Source organism: Myotis lucifugus, unplaced genomic scaffold (genome assembly GCF_000147115.1).
Source record: "Myotis lucifugus unplaced genomic scaffold, Myoluc2.0 scaffold_430, whole genome shotgun sequence".
Classification (NCBI taxonomy): domain Eukaryota; kingdom Metazoa; phylum Chordata; class Mammalia; order Chiroptera; family Vespertilionidae; genus Myotis; species Myotis lucifugus.
Genome location: NW_005871478.1, coordinates 221,256 through 237,264, shown reverse-complemented (window position 1 = coordinate 237,264; position 16,009 = coordinate 221,256). Strand labels below are relative to the sequence as shown.

Genomic DNA, 16,009 nt, shown 5'->3' with positions numbered 1-16,009 from the left:
CGCGGCGCGTTCCAGGAGGCGGTGCGACCTGAGCGCCTGGCTGGGGGCTGCGGGGCTGCTGGCGCTGGCAGCGCTGGCACGGGGCCTGCAGCTGAGCGCGCTGGTGTTGGCACCAGCTGAGGTGCAGGTGCTGCGCGAGAATGGGTCGGAGGCGGAGCGCGCGGCGCCGCGGGGTCTGGAGTCGGCGCGGCGCTGGGCCAGCTACGCCCTGAGCGCGCTGCTGCTGCTAGCCTGCCTGGCACAGGCGGCGCTGGCGGTGCTGCTGTATCGCGCGGCCGGCCAGCGCGCTGTGCCCGCCGTGCTGGGCAGTGCAGGGCTCGCGTTCCTGGTGGCCGAGGTGCTGCCGGCCGCCGTGAGCGGACGCTGGACGCTGGCGCTGGCCCCGCGCGCTCTGGCGCTCAGCCGCCTGGCCGTGTTGCTCACCCTGCCGGTGGCCTTGCCGGTGGGTCAGCTGCTGGAGCTGGCGGCGCGACCCGGGCGGCTGCGGGAGCGCGTGCTGGAGCTGGCGCGAGGTGGCGGCGATCCCTACAGCGACCTCAGCAAGGGCGTGCTGCGCTACCGGACGGTGGAGGAGGTGCTCACTCCGCTGGAGGACTGCTTCATGCTGGACGCCAGCACCGTGCTGGACTTCGGCGTCCTGGCCAGCATCATGCAGAGCGGCCACACGCGTATCCCTGTGTACGAGGAGGAGCGCTCCAATATCGTGGACATGCTCTACCTCAAGGACTTGGCCTTCGTGGACCCCGAGGACTGCACGCCGCTCAGCACCATCACCCGCTTCTACAACCACCCGCTCCACTTTGTCTTCAACGACACCAAGCTGGACGCCGTGTTGGAGGAGTTTAAGCGAGGTAAGGTCTGGGAATCGCGGAGGGGACCTGAAGGCCTTCGGTCTTCCCTAGAAAGGGGTGAGGAGTCCCAGCCCTGTGGAGGGCAGTGGGACCTCTACGTGCTCTTTTAAAGAAGATGATGGCCTTGCAGCTCTGAAATGTCACTTAAAGACCATCGTTCAGAGGGTGGCGGCGCTATAGAGAGCAAACCGGGCCTTTTCCTGGGAGGCCCCCAATTCTGGGAGGTACGTCCACCAGATGCCAACCCCCAGCTCTTCACCTCTCCAGGTCATTTTTATGGGTTTTGGGTTTGTAGCACAACCAAACTCTCGGATACAAACTAAAAAATGTAGAAAAAACATGTCTCCAGATACCTGTTATTTGCCTTCATGTACGAGCACACCTCGGACATACTGTGGGCTCGGTTCCAGACCACCGCAATAAAGCCAGTCTTAATGTTTTTGCTGGTGGAGGGTCTTGCCTTCCATTTGTCAAAAACGCAACATCTGTGAAGAGCAATGAACCTGCAACGTGAAATCAGCCCTGCCAGTGATGTTTCCAGGTGGTGTTCAGGTCACTGAGGGGCTGCTGCCTTCCTGATTACAGAAAAGGAGTGATTGACAAATCCCTTTCCGCAGGTGTGGATGGAATGTCCACTTTGATTTTGCCAGAAACCACTTCATGGATACTGATTTAGTCTCCCCGTCAGCTGTCTTTAGAAAACTCCCATAAGGTCTTTCAGGTTCTCCTGCAACTAACATTTTACTCTCTCTTTCACCTTGATGTATCTGAGCAGCTCTTAGGTTGCAGGTAAAAGCCAAAACCTAACCTCCAGGTGTGAAGGTGTGGGCTGCCCTGTAGTCCTTTCCAGGGCCAACGCGGATGTGCTCCTTAGAGCGTGGCTGCTCCTCGCTGCCAGCCAAGCTTCTCAGACCTGAACTGCAGGATGGGCACAGGGGACGCCCCAGAATTCTGGGTCGACTTGATCCTAAAGGCTGTGTAATGTGAGGCTGGGAAGTGAGTAAAGCCCCCTGATCTTCGTGGCAGCTGTGAGGTGCTGGGAGCCCCTGACGGTGAAGGCAGGGGGACAGGGAGCAGGGCTGCAGGGCTGTGTGGAACTGACCCTGTTGCTCCTGCGTTAGCACTGCCGTCTGCCAGACGGTACTGGGCGCTCCTGCGCGTCCTTGCCTTTCATCCTTGCGGGCGGCCTGGTGTTGCCTAGTTTGGCGGTTACTGTTACTGCTGTGCCTCCCGGTGGACCGGAGGCTCGATGGGTAGCTCCGACTGCTCTGCTAGAGAATCTCATGGCTCCCAGCTGCCTTCCGAGAAAGTGGTCATTTAGCCCCTCTCAGGGGTGGGGAGCCCCCCGGGTAGGGGCCAGACAGAACCTCCTGGCGGTAAGTACTCCATCTGGGCCAGTGTAGTCTATTCGGTGGCCCTGGAGTCAGTTGGGAGGGTTTATTCCATCCTGCCCCTGCTGCCTCCCAGCTTGAGACGGTGGGGAGGCTGGACTTGACACCAGGGTGGTGCTTGTGAGCAGAGCATCTCACCATGACTGGTGTGGAGACCAGTGGGGGGCGGGGGTGGGGGTGGGGGAAGGGCAAGGGCACAGAGGAGAGAGGATGGCGGGCTGAATGGGGCCTGGGGACCCAAGAGGGCATTTGGAGGTAGAGTTGGGAAGGTTTTGTGGTTGTCAGGGGCTTTCCAGCCAGAGGGAGGAGCTGAGGATGAGACCTGGATTGCAGGGAGGTGAGGGGCTGGGTGAGGAGTTTGTTCTGGACTTTGGAATTTGTGCAGGTCCTAGGGGGCAGGTGACGTGAAATTGGAAGGACCTGAGTGGAGGTGAAGGTCTGATTCTGGGTGTAGAAGTGGCCCCTCAACCACAGGAGGGGAGCAGAGAGCCTAACCCTGAGGGGCACAAGCGTGTCCGGGGAGGGCAGCAGAGAGGCTGTTGAGGAGAGCCAGCAGCGTGGAACATCTGGAAGCCAGGGAAAGAGACCACTCACCAAGGGAAGGCGAGTGAGGAGAGGATCCAGCAGGCCATGGTGTGGGTAACAGGTGGAGTGAGTAGGGCATGAGAGGTAAGACAGGTTATGAAGAGCCCTGGGAGGTGTGGCTGGAGAGCAGTGGCTGGGAGGGAATGGCCGGGATTAAGATGGGCGAGTCGGGTGGGTTTAGGTTTAGATGTTGGGAAGGAGCCAGGAGAGAGGGATGGCCACTGTGCCGGCCACTCCTGTGCTGGGTGGCGGCCCCAGAGCAGCTGTGAAGAGCCACGCGGGTTTCATGCAGCCTGATGCTGACCCTGTAGCCGCCTGCTGACAACTGCTGCTACTCCTGGAGGTGATGGAGGCTGAGTGGGGAGCGCTTCCCTCCCCTGCCTTCCTCCTGTGGTGAGTGAGGGCCATTCTCAGGGCAGAACGACCACATCGTTTCTGTGAAATCCTGGAGCTTTCTCTGCTTCTGTGCCAGGCAGTTCTTTGGTGGATGTCTTTACTTTTCCTCATTAGAATCCTTTCTGGCATAACCCCTGTGAACACAGCATATTGTAGCCTTGGTGGTGCCTGAGGTGTTAGAGTTTGGTCCCCGTCCCGCCTCTGTCAGGCGTGTGAGGTGGCGGTGCCTCTGCATTCCCTCAAGCTGGAGTCTTTGGCATCTTGGCAGCTACCATTCCGGCCCCTGTTCCTGTCCTGCTTCCAGAGCCGTCTCTCTGGGACTTGATCGTCTCGGAGAGTCACCTTCCCAGTGAGGAGACTTCAGTCGGTGAGCAGACTTCAGTCGGCACCGATTATTTTGTGCAAAGATCACCAGGAAGAGTGAGTGCTCTTGGGCTGTATTTCCTTTAAAGCCATCAGTCCTGCTTCCGTGTCCACCCCACTGAGACGATGCAGGGGCATTCAGCCAGAGGAGGGGTCAGGATGGGTGCGTTTGTTAGTTTCTGCTTTAAAGGGTCCGAGTTCGGGTTCACTGTCAGAAGCCACAGCTCTGAAGAGTCAGACCTGCCACGGGGAATGTTAGTAATGTCCCTTCTCGCAGGACAGATTCACATAGTGACTTCAAAAGCAAAAGAGGGAAGGCAGAGAAGTCTAAACTCCAAATGCGTTTTTAAGAATTTCCTAGACGCTAGGTGTTCCAGAAGAGTCCTCGAGCATTCACATAACTTAGGAGCATGCTTGTGCCTGCTGACTAAACAACTAACTAAGATTGGACAGTGGAGCTTTCCCAGGGCTTTCTGGACCCTGCTGTGAGATGCACCATCTGCCTCTTGCTGTGGCTCTGGCCCGGTGCCAGGGCCGATGCCAGGTTTGCAGCCAGCCAGCAGGGCCCATATTTGCAGGGCATTTTATCCTCTCCGATGAAAAATAAACCCAATCCCTCCAGCTGCCCTTTCTCTGTGTCCTCCTACTGCTTCCTCCCGGTGGCCTTCTGGTGGAGCCCTTCAGAGTTGTCTTGAGAGGAAGTCACCTGGCCACTGTTTGAGGGGGTCTTCCATGTGGCAGGTCACTGAGAAACTTGTGCTTGTTTCATAGACGTTTGAAGGCAAAGGAGAAGTCAGTCCATCCTGCAGGTAGCCAGCCAAAGCAGTGGCTCCTGGGAGAAGGGAGCCGAGGGGGGTCTTCCGCGATCTCAGAGGCCCCCAGAGCCTGGGATCTGGTTTCAGAACCCGAGAAGGCTGCTGCCAGAGTGGTGTGCCCTGATCTGGCCTGACATTGATGTCATGTGGCAGGGTCCCCTGGCCCTTCGAGAAATGGCGCCTGCCTTTGGTGTGAGCCATTCCCACCACAAATCCCAAGGGGCGGAAAGCGGCCGTCCCCTTCAGTGCCGTCTCATCAGGAACAAGCAGATTCTTCTCCGGGGCCCCCTGGCTTTTCCTCTGGGGGCGAGGCAATGTAATATGGTCATTTCCACCTTTAATTATTGAGCATATGAGACGCTTTCTCTTCTTTAGAAGGCCCGTGGGAGTCACCAAGGGGAGGGCTTTCTCAGACTCAGTGAGAGCCAGTAGGGCGTGGTGGTGAAGAGAATGGACGCGGGAGCCAGCTGCTGGCGTTCGAATCCTGGTTTTGCTCTTGGATGGGTCATTGGACCTCCCTCGGCCTCATTTTCTCTGTGAACTATAAGTGGGGATAACAGTACTGTATGCCGCAGAGAGGTGTCGGAGGACTTGGTAAGTTAGTGAGTAAAGCCCTTGGTGTCCAGCACAGGGTGAGCATTAAGTCCTGCTGCTTATCCCTCTGCAGTCAGGCTGTGCTCACAATTGATGGCATCTGAGGTTTGATGAGCTACAGCAAGTGTTATCTTTTTATTCTTTTACAGCCTCATTCCTTTCTTGATCATCCTGCTAGTGGTTTTCTACTTCTAATAATACAGTAACTAGAGGCCCGGTGCATGAAATTCGTTCACGGGTAAGGTCCCTAGGCCTGGCCGGCGATCAGGGCCTTCTGGCTGCTGGCCAGGGCCTTCCTTCATTTTGCGCCACCCCCTGGTGGTCAGCGCACGTCATAGCGAGCGATCAAACTGGTCTCCCGGTCAGACTCCGGAGGGGACACTTTGCATATTAGCCTTTTATATATATATAGATAGATAGATAGATAGATAGATAGATAGCTTTTGCTTGAGTCTTCACATTTGCATTCCATCCAGCTTTGGGGCAGAGGTCCAGACCCAGGGGGGTGGTGGTGTGGGGGGGTGGGGGGCATGGATGCTGCAGGAATGGGGCACACATGCCTAATAGAGATCCACAGAGTATGTTTCTAAACTCATCACATAGAATTGTGATTAAACCCGAGGTATAGAAAGGATGATTCACACAAAGAAGGGAACTTCTTGCTTTACCAAAAGATTCTTGAAGCAAGTACCCTCTGTACATGCAAGCCCAGGCCAGCTTTCCCCCCAGGCCAGCCGTTTTCACTAGTAACAGAGAAGGGCGTGGTGAAGATCAGTCTGCTCTCGGGCCCAGGACCTGCACAGCCCAGTTGCCACCACGCGTGTGTGGCTCCTGAACTCTGGAGAGGTAACTAGTCTGAACTGAGATGTGCTGTAAATGCAGACAGACACACAGCAGACTTCAAAGACTCGCACAAAACAGTAAAACATCTATTAATGTCTATTGATTGCATGTCAAAGTGGCATTTTAGCTATATTGGCTTAAAACAATAGAGTATCAGTTTATTTCACCTGGGTCTTTTTTTTTTAATGTAGCTACTCAAAAATTTGGAATTACGTGTGTGGCTTGCATTGTTTTCTCTTGTGCATGTACAGTTTTATAGATGAAGAGCACTTAGCTGAGGCAGAGTGAGCTCCTGGCGTTTTCCCAACACGCCCGACACTCAGAAAGTGTGGGATTTTTTTCAAGTTTACATTTCCTTATTAAACAAATAGGCAGGTAACTGAGAAAGACAGAAGAGGAAAGGGAAGTTCCCACACAGATCCCCTGGATAACCTTCATAGACCTTGGCTTCTGGAAAGAAAGGGCAGCTTTCAGAACCGGGAAATCGGCCCGAGGAGGGTGAGACTGGAGGGCCGCTCTCGACTCCACTTAGCCGTCCTGGGGAGCCTCCGTTTCTGGAGTTGGTGCCTTGTGTCCGCAGTTTATCTGATGCATTCATGGCTGAGCCACATTGACAGCGTGAGCTACACAGACCTGCGGCTGACTCTAGCTTGGGGGGCCTTGTGCCGGGGAGTGCAGTGTCTGGGGTTCGGGTTCCTATCATGTGAGGTGAGGCCAGTCCTCATGAGCATGTTGAGAATCTTCAGTAAGAACCCAGCTCTAGCTGGTTTGGCTCAGTGGATAGACCATTGGCCTGTGGACTAAAGGGTCCCGGGTTCGATTCCTGTCAAGGACACATGCTGGGGTTATATGCTGGGGTCTTTCTCAGCATCTGCTAGGGTTCAAGAAATCTGGAAAAGGGGCTGTGCATAAATTAATAAAGAGGCTAGAGAAGAAATATGAATTTGGAAGGCATTTTGGGGGAGCCAGAGGAGGCTTAGTTCTAGTAACTAAGTTCCCCAAATCTCCGGACCCAGGGCTTTTTATTCCCACATTTTGCCTTATAGCAAAGCAGATATACATATCAAAGGTAAGGTTTGGTAAACAGTAAAAGATGATCAGGTTGGGGGAACTGCCTACAGCTGTTCAGCAGCAGGTAATAACATGCAGATTTTCAGCCCTGCTGAAGCCCTAAGGTTCATCAACCTTTTGATGAACTTGCATTTATGACCTGCTGGAATTAGGCTCTAGTCTAGCAGTTGTAGGCTCGATCCCCAGTAGGGGGCATGCAGGAGGCAGCCAATAGATGATTCTCTCTCATCATTGATGTTTCTATCTCTCTCTTCTCACCTTTCTCTCTGAAATCAATAAAAAATATATTAAAAAAAAAAAAAAGAACCCAGAAAAGTCACACCCAGTGCTTGGTGGGTCTTAGGGACACAGACATCAGCATCTGTCCTGTGGGCTTGTGCAGGGTGGAGCCCTGTCACAGGCACGTCCCCTCCTCTAGGGAAGTCCCACCTGGCCATCGTGCAGAAGGTGAACAACGAGGGGGAAGGTGACCCCTTCTACGAGGTCCTGGGCCTGGTCACCCTGGAGGACGTCATCGAGGAGATCATCAAGTCCGAGATCCTGGACGAGTCCGAGGACTACCGTGAGTCTCGCCTCCTGGCAGCTCTCCGGCTCAGCCGGGCCTTGGGGCTCACTGAGGTGTGTGCTTCAGTTCCAGGGCATGCCGAGCTGTTCCCTCTGTTCTTCCCCTGCGGACCAGTGTTGCCCCTCACAGGAGAGCCCCCTTCTGGGGGGGCAGAGCCATGGCGGCCCGTCCACCCATGGCCTTGCAGTTCCAGCGCTTGCTGGGGCGCCGCTTCTTTCTTCCATCTGAGGGGCCTCTGTCCTGATGGGCGTTTCCAAGCCTCTCTCCTCCTCACTCCTTTTGCTTCTCGCGTGGTTTGTACAGTGTCTCCTCAAACCTGTCCTTTACCAAGAACCTGTCCTTTACTAAGAGGGTCTTCCCAGAACGTGTCCCTGGGGCCCGTGGTTGTCTCTTAGGAGCATCTGCCTCTTAGGATGGTGCCAGGTCTGCAGGATGGACATAGGGCCCTTGCTCAGTGGCTGGGCCTCCCACGGCACTTGGGACACAGGCCACCCGCCTGTGTGCTGTCAGGAGAACTGCTTTGCCCGTGATGCGTCCCATCCTGCAGCATCTTTAGTTTCATTCCTTGGGCTGCTCCAGGCTCAGAGCTACTAGTGAGCTGCCACCGGCTAGCACCAGCGGTCCGCCAATGCCTGCTTTCCGGCGAGTGGTCTTCTAATGACCATACGTGCCTGTCACTTTGCTTCTGTCTGTCTTGTCAGCAGTACCTTCTCCCACCTCCAAGGAGAGGTACTTTCTCGGGGTGTGGCTGCATGTAGGCCTCTAGCTGTCTGTCCTTGAGCACCAGGATTACTGTGTGGTGGGAATGACAACCGGGCACCATCCAAGGGTGTGTCCTGGGGGCTCCGAGGTGTCTCCCAGGAGCCCCCTGGCTTGTGGGGGGGTGCAGGCAACATGCCCCCTGGTTTAGTCACGTTGGCGGGAGGGCTGCGGGTGGCTAAGCTGCCTTCTGCTCGCCGTCCCAGGAGACACCACGGTGAGGAAGAAGCCTGCTGCTCTCAGTGTCCCTCTCAGGCGGAAAGAGGAATTCTCCTTGTTCAAGGTGTCTGACAATGAGTATAAAGTGAAAATCTCGCCTCAGCTGCTCTTGGCCACCCAGCGCTTCCTTTCCCGAGGTGAGGATGAAGGGTGGTTCTTGTCCCCACTCTCGCTTACCAGTCCAGGGGGTCAGGAGACCCCGGGGCAGCCCCTGCCTCCCCATCCCAGTAAGCAGGAGAGTGTCCGGGAGCACCTCTGCTCCTCCTGGCTGTCCTGGCCGCAGAGACACCCTGCTGGACACTCTCAGGTCACCCAAGGGGACTGCTCTGCTCCACCCAACATCCAAAAGCAGGGCCAGGCTGCTGCCACCTGGGCGAGCCTCCGCCAGGAAGCCTTGCCGGTGGTGTCTGTGGCTGCCAAGTCCTCTTGTGTTGGGGAGGGGACTCGGCTTGAGGGCCAGCCAGGAGATTCCAGGTGGGCAGCAGGCGTCGGTGTGGTTACGCTGGCCGCTTAGGGCCCCGTGGACACTCTCTTCTCTCTGCCGTGGGCAGAGGTGGATGTGTTCAGCCCATTGCGAATCTCCGAGAAGGTCCTGTTGCACCTGCTGAGGCACCCCAGCGTCAACCAGGAGGTGAGGTTTGACCAGAGCAACCGCCTGGCTGCACACCATTACCTGTACCAGCGCAGCCAGCCGGTGGATTACTTCATCCTCATCCTGCAGGTAACAGGAGCCCGGGCCAGGCCCCCACCTGGTCGGAAAGCAGGGAAGGGTCTGAGAGAGGGAGGCACATCTAGGTACACCCCTGCGTAATCAGAGTGGGTGCTTTCTGCTGTGCTTCCTTCCGGCAGGAAACGTAATGTGCGCGCATCTGTTTCTCTCCACCTCCCAGGGCAGGGTTGAGGTGGAGATCGGGAAGGAGGGCCTGAAGTTCGAGAACGGGGCGTTCACCTACTATGGCTTGTCTGCCCTGACAGCCCCGTCCTCGGGTGAGCTGCAGCCCCACCCCGGGTGAAGATGGGCTGGCCGAGGCTCTCCCTCTGCTGTGGCTGGGTCCCTAGGACCAGGATTCTGCCCCTTTCTCCCTCCAGCGCTCGGCCTCCTACAGGGTGGTCTGCTTCAGGGCCTGCTGGACTTTCTCCTCTCAGGGTCGTGCGGGAAGGGGCAGTGTTTTTTCAGGGCTCGTCTTGGCTGCTCCCTCCCATCCCTGTAACACCTTTCCCTGGAGGAAGCTGTTTGCCATAGTCCCGGTGTGACTGTGGGGTGGCTCTCAGAGGCTGTGCAGTTGTCCCCACCACGGTGGGCTGCCCAGCTCCCAGCAGGGCTTCCCATGACTGCTTGTTCCTCTCCCTAGTTCACCAGTCTCCAGTGTCCTCGCTCCAGTCCCTCTGCCATGACCCGCAGCCCGAGCCAGCTGACGGCACCCGCCTCTCCACGTATTGTCCTGACTACACCGTGAGGGCCCTCTCTGACCTGCAGTTCATCAAGGTTTGGACTGCTCATTGGTTCTGGCCTCTAACCAGCTTTGTGTCCCCAAAGGTTAGACCACCTGGTCACCAGTTTGTGTGAATTGAGAGTAAATTCCTAGGAAGTTGGTCTGAGATATCCCAGAGCAAACCTTGAAATGGCTCTGCCTCCTCTGACTGCTGCTGATCTGGGCCGAGGCACCCGTTTCCTCCTGATCTTGAAGACACGGTGCTTGATTGCCCTTAGCCTGTGGTTCTTCCTTTCTCCTCATCCTGCCCAGTGTGACTCTCCCACCTGGTCCAGGTGCTTGTGGGCAGGAGGGGGTGGTATGAGCAGGCGCTTCACCTGCTCCGTAATGCGTTCTGTCCTCCAGGTCACGCGGCTACAGTACCTCAATGCACTCCTGGCCAGCCGAGCCCAGAACCTGCCACCGTCCCCTGAGAACTTGGACCTCCAGGTCATCCCAGGCAGCCTGACCCGGCTCCTCGGTGACAGGACGGCCGCAGCAGCAGGTGAGCCCGGAGGCCACGTTCTGCGGGTCGACCCAGGAGGCACGCGCCCTCCCGGGCCTTGCTGCTGGCGCGCACACACCGGCGCTCTCTGCCCTGCGTTCTTCTCTCTTCCTCCCCTCTCTCCCCAGCCTCTCTTCTTGCTGTTTTTAATAGCTCGGATGACCCCGAGTTCTGTAGACCAGCAAGCACTTGAGTATATGAAGTCAGCATTTCTTCTTGAGAGCCTGTTAGGGTGGTTGACTTAGGGAGTAGTTGTTGAGTGGGAATAAGATCAGGTTCAGGTGTGGTCATTTAGGATTAGGGTGAGGTCACCCAGAGAGTGAGGGTTTGGGTTCCGGTGGGCCTGGCTCCAAAGGCGGGTGGCTGGTGGGCACATCCAGCTAGAAAGGCCCCGAGGCCTGAGGTCAGGTGACGCTCGCATCTGCCCTGGGCTCCTCTGCGCAAGAAGCTTGTGTTGGGAGGCACAGCTTTGTGATGTGAGATGGCAGACCCCACCCTTCCCATGTGAGGAGGGCGGGTGCAGAGGAGCCGGTGGAGAGGGGCTATGGGAGGAGTGGCAGCATCTGGGAACCTTGTTAATCAAGGTTCCTTTACCCTGAGCTCCTCCTGGGTTGGGGTCAGAGACGCTCCAGGGCCTGGCCTCCCTGGAGAAGTGTCCGGCTTCCCAAGGCTGCGGGCGGAAACGCCGGCCTCGCCCCGCAGTGGGGACCCTGAGCTCCGCACTTCACTGGTCCTGACTCATCTGAGACCCCGTCCCTGAGGTTGGAGGCGGGTAGTTACGCTCATTTTCCAGATGAAGATTCGGAGGCTTGGAGCCTGTGGTGCCTCACAGAGAACAGCTCTGCCTGCTCAGATCGTGCTATAATAGAAAGATACTTTCTGAGCGGTGAGGTGCAGGTGCAAGGGATAGCAAACCCACCCTGGGCCGGGCTGCTGGCTTGGCCAGTGCCCCCCCCCCCCGGGGTGTTGGGAAAGGGCGTTGGGTGGGGTGCGCTGCTTCAGTCCGGCGTGTGGGCTGCCCGGGGCCCCTCCCAAATGAACGCTACGCCACCTCGGGGGCTGGTGAGCTCCTGGGATGCCTTTGATTTTGTGACATCCCCTTGTTTACACTGTCCTACTAGACTTGGGTCTCAGAAGCCAAGTTGTTTTTTAGGGAGCCTTTGGTTTTGGTTTTCTCGTGTGGGAGCCTTTCCTGGCCCCACCTGCTACGCAGACTGTGTGTGTCGTGTTCAGAGTATAGACTTAAGTCTAAGAAGGATGGTTTTCTCTTCATTTCATCTTTTACTGGATTTCCAGAGGGTTTTTAAGTCCTTTTTTGGCTTTTGCTGCTCGTAGTCAGTCCCCTAAGGGAGTAGTTTGTGGTGAGCCTGCGCGTCATGTCCCCTTTGTAACGGACACTGTCCTGCTCTGTAGTCATGTTGGGGGCCGCTTCCTCCTAAACGCGCTGACATTGCCCCCACGAGGCTCACCCACTGTCTTTCTGCTCCTGGCCTTGGCTCTCTGGCGTCTTGCTGCGGCCTCTGCTACCCTGGAGGGCTGACTGTCACTGTCACTCCACGCATGGAGGTGTCGCGTGCACTGCTTCAGGAGTGTAGGCAGAACCACTCCCAGAGAACACGCTCAGAAGCACGATGATTTTTGACTACCTATATAGCAGGGTCGGTAAAGTGGACAAAGGGTTGGATCTGGCCCTTTGCCTGTTCTTGTAAATAAAGTTGTGTTTTGTTTTTTAAATATGTTTTTAGTGATTTTTGAGAGAGAGGAAGAGAGAGAAAGAGAAACATCGATTGGCTGCCTCCACACGCCCCCGACATCCCAGGCATGTACCCTGACCAGGAATCGAACTGGCAACCTTTTGGTGCATGGGACGATGCTCAACTAACTGAGCCACACCGGCCAGGGCATATATAAAGTTTTATTGGCACCCACCTATTCATTCACAGATTGTATGTGGCAGCCTTTGAGTTACAATAGTGGAGTCAAATTGTCACAGAGGCCATGTGACCTGCAAAACCTGAAAGTACTGGCCTTTTAAAAAAAAAAAAAAAAAATATATATATATATATATATATATATATATATTAATTGATTTCAGAGAGGAAGGGAGAGGGACAGAGAGAGAGAAACATCAGTGATAAGAGAGAATCATTGATTGGCTGCCTCCTGCGCGCCCCCTTCTGGGGATTGAGCCCGCAACCCAGGCATGTGCCCTTGACCGGAATCGAACCCAAGACCCTTCAGTCCGCAGGCTGACGCTCTATCCACCGAGCTAGACTGGTTAGGGCAGAACTGACCTTTTACAGAAATAGTTTCCTGACCCCTGACCTGCATTTCACACGTGGAGTACCTCCTCCACATTCAGCATTCACAGAACTGGACTTTGAAGGGAAAGTTCACTGAAGACTCCGTGTTCCCTGACCCTCTGTTCCAAGCAGCCGGAAGCAGAGCGCGTGCCTCTGCCTGGGCTCCTGCGGGCGGAGGCTCTGCGGGTTCGGCTCAATCGCTGTCTCCTCTCTTTCTCTCTGCTCTCTCCAGCCTGCCCCGTAGACCTTTCCCTCTTTGGCACATTTGGAAACTGCAGTTGATAATTGACTGGATTAGTGAGCATTTTTTGTTTTAAGAAAACACCCAAGGTAAATATCTTCCCTTTCCTTTGGCTTTGCTTTCCTTTCCCAGCTCTGCTGGGAGGCGCTCTGAGACCGCTTCCCTGGCCTGGGGGGCATTTCTCCATGGGGTGCGCGGGCCCTTCCTGTCCCTTCTGCTGCTTTTCATTCATTTCTCTGGAAGACAGGAGGACTCATGGAACCCCGCCCCGCCTTGGAAACTAAAGCTCCCTTCCAGGGCAGGCTCCCCCTGCCCAGCACACGGCCTCGGCCTCCTGTGGCCAGAACACAGCCCCTGCTTTCCTGCCTCAGTGGTGACCGTGTCCTCTAAGTGGTGTCTGTGAGGCCGTCAGGCGGACCGTTTTCCTAGCTAGTCACTCCCAGGCCTGCCTCAGCACCCCTGAGGGCCTCTGCCTGCCCTGCCCCTTCCTGTCCACAAGAGGATCGTCACACTTTCCGTCCTGGTAGTAATTCTCCTTTCCCTCTCTCCTCTAGGGTCCAACCACGGTGGGCCCGGCCTCCCAGCGGAGGAGAGCCCTGGGCGGAACCCAGGAGTGTAACTGCTCGCCAGGCAGCCCCGGTCGGGGAGTCGGCAGCACGTGGGGAACGCAGAGCCCAGCCGTCCTCGTCCCCTCGGCCACGTTTTAGAGGCCCTCTAGGCGCGGGGCCGGAGCCCCTGCAGGCTGCCTCCTCTGGAAATGGGGTCGGCGGCACAGCCCTCCAGGCCGCTTCCGGAGGGATGGAAGGAAGGACACCATCGTCTCCCTGGCCGGGTCCCGCCTCCTCCATGACGGCCACGCCATGATGTGAGTGCACGATCGCGGCCTTCCTGTGGCCGCGGCCTGTACTCGCGTTGCTTCTCTGCCAACCGGCTGCTGCTGGCAGCACTTTCTGAGCAACAAGAGCATCACTGTTCCGGCTGGGGGTGCAAACCCATGGCCTTGTCATGGCGAACTTGGCGGCTTCTTGACAGTGCCATGTCTCAGCACGCCCCGGCCTGTCCTTTGTGCCAAGCCTGGAAGCACAGTTCCTCACAAGTCGGTGCCACTAGTCCTGCCCCTCCCGTGGAGGTGGCTGGCTGACCCCGCAGAGCCCTGAGCAAGTCGCTGGCCCCGCGACAGGACGGCGGGGCCTGCACTTCCCGCCACTCACCTGCCTGGGGGACGGAGAGCCCAGCCACGGAGTAGCTTCCTGCCAGCCGCCCTCACCCCCTCAGGCCACGTTCTGTGTTTTAATGAGAGGTCGTGTGTGAGAGGAAGGGCTCTTCTGCTGCACCCCATCCTTTCTTCATGGTCAGATCCCAGGAAGAGGAACCAACTGCTAGACCGATTTCACGCCTTCCTCCTGGGCTTCCGGCGGGCGGGCGGGTTGTGTGGCTGTGAGCGCGTGGAGAGCCGGGAGGGAGGGAGGGTTGAATAAGGGCCAGGTGGATCACCGCCACCTTTCTTTTAAAACATGAGATTTCTGTCTCTGAAACATTTCAAGCTTTTGCCTGTTTCCTGTCCCTCGCTATGGGTTCTAGAGAATCGGGAGCAACAAGATTCTCTCTTGGTTGTTTGTCTTTTCCTTCCTGTTTATTTACCGTCCACGGTTCTTCAGCTGGGGCAGCACGGGGACCTAGGGTCTTAGAGCGGGAGGGAACGGAGGGTTTCTGGAACCTTTCTCACAGGAATCTGGGTCCTTATCTGGGATCAACAGGAATGAAGGTCAAACGGTGGCCTTGCTGAGAAGCTGTTCTCCAGGAATTCACCCCAAGAGCAGAGTCCCAGGTGGGAAACGGCAGGTCCTGAGGGAGCCTCGTTATTCTGTGTCTTTATGCCAGCGGGGTGCCTGGGGATGAACTTGCTGATATCATTCTGCCTGTGGCAAGGTGCAGAACCTGCTGAGGACATTGAGGACTTTACTGTACAGTCACCTCCACAACAGGGTTCCCCACCTGGGCTGCAGTTAGAATCACCCGGCAAATTAAAAATACCGAGGATGTAATGGGGCTGACGTCAGGATTTTAGTTTGAAATAACTTTAGATGCACAGTAGAGGTCCATGTACCCTTCATCTGGCTTCCCCTAATGTTACCATCTTACATCACCTCATACCTTTATCAAAACTAAAAGTTAACACTGGTACAAAAATAACTAAATGACACTTTATAATATGGATTTTATCAGTTTTTCTAATGTCCTTTCTCAGTTGCAGGATCCATTCCAGGGTACCAATTTAGAGCTGTTACTTTTTTTCTACCTATTTGTTTTGAAATTACAGATTCATAGGAAGTTGCAAAGATAGAGGTACCCTTCACCCTGCTTTCCTCCATGGTTACATCTTAGTTATAATACAGTATCAAACCAGGAATGGACACTGGGCAGTGAGGATGGTTAGTTATATATCATCTCATGTGTAGCTTCGTGTGAGCGCCGCTACAGTCTGCACACAACTGTCCCATTACCATCAGCATCTCCCTCTAACTACCCTTTTAGAGCCACACCCCCCGCCCCCAGCCGCCATCCCTAATCCCTGGCAACCCCTGATCTGTTTGTCATCTCCAATTTTGTCATTTCAAGAATGTATAAAGGGGGTTGAAAAATCTGTAACCATTTGGGATTGGGCTTTCTCAGCATATACTCTGGATATTCATCCAGGTGGTTGCGGGGCCCACGGTTCGTCCCCTTGGGTGGTTGCGTGGTTTTCCGTGGTGTGCTCGTTCTAGTTAAGGACATGGGGGTGGTTTCCAGTTTTTGGCTATCCCGAATAAAGCTGCTATAACATTCATCACAGGTTTTTGTGTAAATGTTGGTTTCTTCCTCTGAGATAAATGTCCAGTAGTACAATCACTAGATTACATGGTCATGGCATGTTTTGTTTTTAAAAACTGACAAACTTCCGGAGTGGCTGCACCATTTTACATCTCCACCCAGTTTCTCCGAATCCTTGCCAGCGTGTCGTATTGTCACTTTTAGCCATTCTGGTAGGTATGTTGT

General features: G+C 55.7%; 1 protein-coding gene across 2 annotated transcripts in view; it reads left to right on the top strand.

Moving 5' to 3' along the window:
- CNNM3 (cyclin and CBS domain divalent metal cation transport mediator 3) overlaps positions 1-15,805 on the top strand; it is a 16,299-nt gene extending 494 nt beyond the window's left edge. The window contains exons 2-9 of one of the 2 annotated variants that reach the window (XM_006102797.3): positions 19-851; positions 7,328-7,471; positions 8,440-8,589; positions 9,004-9,173; positions 9,343-9,439; positions 9,805-9,938; positions 10,291-10,429; positions 13,528-15,805. In XM_006102797.3, coding sequence (XP_006102859.1) covers positions 19-851; positions 7,328-7,471; positions 8,440-8,589; positions 9,004-9,173; positions 9,343-9,439; positions 9,805-9,938; positions 10,291-10,429; positions 13,528-13,592 — 1,732 coding nt within the window. In that variant the 3' untranslated portion in view covers positions 13,593-15,805. The remainder of the gene's footprint in view (positions 1-18; positions 852-7,327; positions 7,472-8,439; positions 8,590-9,003; positions 9,174-9,342; positions 9,440-9,804; positions 9,939-10,290; positions 10,430-13,527) is intronic. The other variant, XM_023744113.1, reaches the window with a different exon arrangement.
- Positions 15,806-16,009: the final 204 nt, after the last annotated feature.